This window comes from Dermacentor silvarum, chromosome 11, assembly GCF_013339745.2.
Source record: "Dermacentor silvarum isolate Dsil-2018 chromosome 11, BIME_Dsil_1.4, whole genome shotgun sequence".
Classification (NCBI taxonomy): Eukaryota; Metazoa; Arthropoda; class Arachnida; order Ixodida; family Ixodidae; genus Dermacentor; species Dermacentor silvarum.
The window spans coordinates 102,955,232-102,962,036 of record NC_051164.1 but is presented as its reverse complement, the minus strand read 5'-3'; the positions used below and the strand labels follow the sequence as shown (position 1 = coordinate 102,962,036).

At 42.8% G+C, this 6,805-nt stretch overlaps 1 protein-coding gene across 5 annotated transcripts in view; it reads right to left on the bottom strand.

Annotated features, from left to right (window-relative positions):
* Positions 1-453: 453 nt before the first annotated feature.
* The window catches only part of LOC119433172 (uncharacterized), a 28,029-nt gene continuing 21,677 nt past the window's right edge, over positions 454-6,805 (bottom strand). For 3 of the 5 annotated variants that reach the window (XM_037700305.2, XM_037700309.2, XM_037700306.2), the window contains exon 15: positions 454-6,185. In XM_037700305.2, coding sequence (XP_037556233.1) covers positions 6,107-6,185 — 79 coding nt within the window. In that variant the 3' untranslated portion in view covers positions 454-6,106. The remainder of the gene's footprint in view (positions 6,186-6,805) is intronic. The other 2 variants (XR_007464391.1, XR_007464390.1) reach the window with 2 other exon arrangements.

Sequence of the window (6,805 nt, the reverse complement as noted above, 5' to 3'; positions counted from 1 at the left end):
ACAGACTGTAGACATACTTGGCCATGTTATCTTTCCAAACCATTTCAAATCAGCACCGTCTGCGAGTGTGGTGCCCAGTAGCGCACCCAGGATCTCTGCCAGGGGGGGGTTGACAGTTTGCCAATACCATCTAAACAGCACTAATTTCGATTTCTTCACGGGAAATTGTCAAAAAAATGCGCTTTTTGCGAGTGTGCAGACGATTGCGCGTCTTACATCTTAGTTGCAGCACTCAAATGCGTAAGGAAAGAAAAGGGGTTAAACAAAAGGGGGGGTTAAGTCGGCCTCAGGGGGGGGTTACAACCCCCGAATCACCCCCCGTCGGTGCGCCACTGGTGGTGCCCTAACCCTAATCGGGCAGTGGCACCCAGTGGACCATGTCCTTGGGATTGCTTGCTGGCGCAGCTACACATCGCGTGCAGTCGCATGCAGAAAGCAGACAAAGCACACCAGTAGCATACTAGACTTCTTTATTTGATAACGTGAACTAATAATTTTGTCTTACATTGTAGGCAGCACAGAGCGCCAATTTGTTCCAAGAGCCAATGGCAGAAAGACAAGTATTTGTTGCTTGCAGACCTGCATCGATGCAGCAGTGACAAAATAAGTTTCAACCCCTCCCCAACCCCCTGCTTTATTTGTATATAGACATTTCCTTGACAAACGCAAGCAATGCGCAGTCTTCAGCTCAAACATAGACCTTTCCGTTAGCACAACAACAATTCCCAAACAACTGCTTGCAACATCTACTGACGACTTTTCTCGCGAGCGCAGACTCGATGTCGTCTGCACGCGGGAGCGGGTTCTCAATCCCCACCCAGTCTTCAGAACGTTGGCACCAGAAATCAGTTTTCACCGCACTTTTGCTGCTAACTTTCTGGTTAGACTACGGGGCATATCACACAAAGGGGAGTCGTGTTTACATATGTACAGAGCCCCATGCAAAACTTCTTTTTTTTTGTTTTCACGATCACACGGTCCGCATATGCATGCTTGAATTGCACGCACTTTATTTGATCGCGTACACGTTCCTTAGCTGCCGAGACGTATACGGGGTGAAGGAGGAGCAACTCACGCCTGCTCTAAATGGCAACATGCACATGGTCAGGCGGGAATACGTAGATGCAATACAACACAAACTTGGTATGGAAGATTTCGTACGTTATATGCACCGAGGCTCGACTTGCACTGGTTTCATTACCAGGGAGTTAGACAGCTGACTGCATGCACGCACAAGAAAGCTCCTAGTGCACAGGCTATGGCAGTGTTTCATGAGAATGTCCAAGACCCCTTTCAAAATCTTTCACGAGAACAAAGTTCTCACATCAAAGGGGTATTGAGGCCAAGCAATGCATGTCAGCAAAGTTGGTGTATATGTTATAGGACATGCAAGCTTCAATGTCAAACAGATGAGTTCGTCTTTGTAAGGTATTTTTAAGTCGTACTACAGTTTTCATGATGTGCAGCTGTCCCTCCCTCAGTTGGCAGTAAATGTGTTCAAATTACTCGTTTACACCCACCTGCCATGATTTCTACGTGGCTGCGGTGTTATGCTGCAGAGTTTAAGGTCGCAGGTTCGATTCCTGGCCTTGGCGGCTGCATTTTAATTGAAGCAAAAATGCTTGCATACTTATTACATAAAGGTGAATATTAAAGAACGCCAGGCAACCAAATTAATCCGGAGCCCTCCACAATGGCGTCTCTCAGAGACCTAGTGTTGTTATGGGACATCAGGGCCCATGAATCAAACAACAAAATCAGCCAAATTTAGCACCTGATAAATTTAGGGAAAAGTCATTTGCGAGCATTGTTTATAGAAACACTGAGCATGGTAGGCAAAATGCCTGGTAAGGCATTCACCAACAATATGCGCGAAGCTAAATTCTTTAATTTGTTTCATGTTACATCTAAAGTGAGAAGTTAACACGAGTCTGGAACCCACCGGTCTTCAATAGAAAACTTGTCAGCACTGACTCTTGTTTCAGACATGAAGCATCAGCTTTCGTAATAATCAAGGGGTTAAGAGCAGGGCAATGAGTATCATTGATGAGTGAATATGGGATCGTTGCTATCACTGAGTGCTGTGTAACTATATCACCTGTGATGATTCTTTGAGCTCATTGATGTTAATGCTTTCTTAACAATTAGGAAAAAGAAAGGCGTATTATTTTCTATGCTGTTGACGAGTACCATTTCATGGGCAAATTTCCATGCAGACTGAACTGCAGCATTCGTTCACATCCATAAATCTTGGAAACAAGAGCAACCTGAATGTTATGGACATTGCCCCATGGTTCCTTCTACTGTTGCAAGAAAGGAGATAATTGAGAGATTATAAATGTACAGAGAATTTCTAACCAACTTCAGTAGCATTTTTATTGGAATGGAAGATTGAATTTTATTGAAAATAAAAAAAAAATTCCCCAATTTGTCATGATGCTCAATGCTTTGGCTCTGAATGCTTTACACTTGGCAAAATGTGGTTAGTTTTCAAGCTTGCAACAATGTGTGTGACAGCAGAACATCCTCGTCCTCCAACTGATGAAGTCTTATTGACCCAATAACCATAGAGTCAATAGTTTCGTGCATTGAAGGAAAGCACACAACATGTCACAAAATCTGTCCAACAAATAAAAATAAATAATTGTATGGGAAAGCCAGGAGTGGTAAGTGCTTAAAGGTCCTTTTACGACTGGACAGCCTAAAGCTATGCGTTTCATTGCACTGTCCAGAACTGTGCGATCAGAGTATGGCTATTTCACGTCGCATAACCACTGCCTAGGCAAGTATGCAGTGACAAGTGTAAAAGCTTTATGTATAGAAGTCTGTTTCATTTCTTATCACTCGGGATATGACATTGTCTTTTGTCATTGACAAACTTTCTGCGATTGACCTGGTGTAAATTCGAAGTCTGCAAAATGGAAAAAAAAAAAAAAAGTTTTTGCAGCACTTGTCAGCATGTCAATCCCACATTAAAAATAACTTGAGTCATGAAAAGTAGCCCTGGTCTGGTAGTGAGCCAGTGCAACTCCAGCCTCTAGCTCTCATATTAACGCTGCTTGCAACAATAGCAGCGGTAGTCTCGCAGAAGATAATTTGTTATTTTGCTCGTGTTGCATTATTTACAGGGGACAACCCTTCTCACCGACTCTCACTATAGTCGGTCTGTGTACAACAGTGCTGATAACACCATTCCGAGTGTAATGTATATCTTATGCATACGCCATCTACCAGCAGCTCACAAAATAACTTCACAGCATCTTTTTCTTCCACGAGATGTAAACTTTTGCTGAAGCTGCTCGAGGATGACGAGCACAACTTTGATGTTAGCATGCCTTAAAAACCTGAATGCAACACAGGGTTAACGGTACTGTCTGACGCAACAGACTGTGCATTAATCTGGGCTTATCTGTAGGGTCATAACTTGGAGCAAAAGGGGGAAAAAGGAGTAATGGGCTTGGAAAATTGTTTCCTCCAATACTTGTTTGGTGTCAGCTAGCCGTTAACACCAATTACAAGAACCTAAACCGCAATTTTTTTTTCTATAATGACGTCTGTGCCCCATTTGTGTGTTTTTGATACTGGCAGCTTCTGCAATCCCATTCTCCCAGTGACAAGAAACCTTTACGCCGCCCACAAATGCCACATGCACTACCATAGCTAATCACTCTTGCACCACAAGAGGACGGCTTCTTCCACCGATGTAGTGAGAAGCACACATGAGGCCAATGCCAATGATGACCCCTGCTGCTCCGAATGTGACAAGTTGTCTTGTCAGAAAACGGTGGCATTGGACTGAGGCCCTTCCCTTGTTCATAACCCTAAGCCTAGCCAGCTTTCCCCGAGTTTCACCACTCTATTCGGAAACATGCCTTGACATTCCTCCTCGACTTCAGCATGCAAAGGGAAGTGCCACTGTTTAATTAAGTGTTCGCAGTGTTTCAAGAACGCTCAGTGATTCCTGTAACGAGTTGCTTGAAAAACACCTGTTCACGAGTGGTGAATGCACTTTAAGATTGCCCTTCGGCAATTGCTGTGATGAGGAGTTGCTCCAGTAATGCTTCTCCACTCCAGTGCCCCATTATGAAATTACTCTTACAGTTCTGTAACTGGCGATGAGATTTACGGAAGCGCACTGTGACTACTTCATCATTTGAGAGATGGCGCTGTCCCTCCATTTGGCAGGGTTGAGGAGAAGCACTCAAGCCAAGGTATATGCGTGAATAGAGCGACCAGCCTACCAACCTTTTGCTTGTAATTATGCAACAAACACACCAATGCCATACCGGGAAGCAGTGCACAACATGTGAGCTATTTGTCACGAGGAAGAGAAATGGCAAGACTAAGCTCTTTCTAAAGTCAGTAAAAAGCAACACCAAAAGAAAATTGCGCACCCCTCGATGCCCCCTTCCAATCAATTGATAGTGATCATTAATGTCGCACAATGCAGAAGCTGTTAAATTTTTCTAGCTATCTTTGTAAATGGTTCTGTGTGTTTTCCATTAGCACTCCACTACAAGCTACTAAGCACTCAAAATCAAATTAATCAATTAAAAAAAAAAAAAAAACAAGCTAACTACCACAATATTCAGTAACTGCACATCAGCTTTAGACTTGATCCATTGACAAATTGATATAGTAGCTACATGCCACTGGGAAACATTTATTGAAGCATATCAATCATTGTTCACTCTTGATCATTCTTCACACATTTGTCTATAGACCAATACATTCTCTCTGCCCTTCCTAGTAAACTGTGTTCTCTGATGCAATGGGGCAGTGATTCTGAATATTATGGCAATCGAGCTTAATGACTGGCTTGAGACCAATCAGAGGCCCATGTACGTATATTGTGCTAGCCTTGGGATACTTCATCATGTTAGCTAAGACCAGGCACTTCCACTATTAACAGTTAGGCACTAGAAACAGTCCAGAAAATCCGTGTTGCAAACAGGTTTTTATGGCAGCTACTTATCACATGTGCCATGTTGAATCGAAGGTGTTTCAGCATGAGTAACAAGTCTATTTTCAGGAAAAAGTCTTGAGAGCAGGATTGTTCAAAGACAAGATTGCACATGACATTCGATGAGCAGGGGTCAGCATGTTCACAAATGTACATTGTTGAAAGTTTATATCTGCAACAAAATGGCTGCCTAACTAGCTACTCTCTGTCCTTTGTTAATGTGTTTAATTGTGCATGTCGTGAGCAAATAACTGAAGCATATTGTGAGCTGAGAAACTATCCTGCCAATCTTGTACTGTTACGTTTCCTTCAGTAAACCAAATATTTCCTTCTGGTAGTCGCCGCCTGCGGTTAGTAACAAGCCTTGTTTACTTCGATAAACCTAAAACGTCCTTGTCTACAGCCTATGCATCAGCAGCAGTTAACTAGACAACACGAAAAAAGGAGAGAGCAGCCAGCTTTTAACACATATTTACATTCGTTTCAGCTTCAAAAAGAAGATCTCTTAAATAGAAATAAATATATATGCTTGTCTCTGTATACATAAAAAAGGAACATCACTAAATTTGTAAAACACTCAAACAACAAACCTAAATTACAACTTCTCTCTTTTTTTTTTTTTTTCGGAGCATCACTGTTTGACTCGATGCAATGGGAGCTTTCCAGGTTCGTTTTGGCCATTGAGATAGCAGAGGCTGCCATTTACCTGAGCAAAAAGTGTTATTTGGGTTACCAGTGCATCGAGAAAGGGGAAAAAAAGATTAATAAATCGTATGTGAGCTCTACGTCGATAACATGCCGTTGGCAACAGGTACAAGTTACGTTAAGGTCCAACAGCCTCCCCCTCTCTCACACACACACTCTCTCTCTGTTTGGGCAGGTGACCGGCTTGACTCTTGACCTGCCAAATGCAAGTCGACACGCAACGTCGAGAATAGTGCAAGCACCGATGCCTCCGCGGCACAGCTGCGCTATTTGACAACGTCCTGATGTTCGTGGACAGTGAGCGCAGCTACGGTGAGCGCAGATGACGTTTTCAGGGGAAAAAAAGCGATTGTGTCCTGCCCAGTGGCCAAAGTTGCAAAGCGTGTTGAAGACTCCGTAAGGCTGGAAACGAAGCCTTGGATGTGTTTCACCCTTCCGTTAGAGGTCCTCTATGGCTCCAGTCTGGAGAAAGCGGTGCGTTAGCAGTTCCTCCGCCGTTGGTCGCTCACCGGGGCACCTGAAACGTTATTTACCGATGTTTCAGCACTCTAGAGGCCACACAAGAGAACAAAAAATGGGTGACCACATATGTCATGACAGTCTTCGGGACATATTGCAAAGTTAGTTGTTGGTAATGAACAGTAACGATAACCATATATAAATTTTAATAACACATGAATAACTACAGTGAGGTAAACAAGAACAATACAGTCAAAACTCAATTAACGAAGTTATACTTAAAACGAGAAACTTCATTAAATTGCAAATTTCAGTAATTCTAGGTTTTAAAGTTCCAGCAGTAGAAATAATTTCAAAAGTTCCCAGAACATTCCTGGTGGATAATATCTTTTCAGAAAGCACTTATTAACAAATTGCAGGAAGGTTGAGCCAAAATCGTGTGGTTATGCGCATCAGTGTGTGTGTGCGGTGTCGTAAATCTTGGATGTCATGGTTGACCACGCTTAGTGCTGGCAGCCGTCATCAGATGGCACCCACAAATTAAAATCAAATGTGTAAAACAATATGGATATTCGTTCTGGAAAAAAAAAAAAAGTTGCACTTTCGCCAGAAAGGTGTAGCACTAATGGCGATAGCAAAGAAACAACTACACGAAGTAAGGTTCTTAGTTTTATCGGT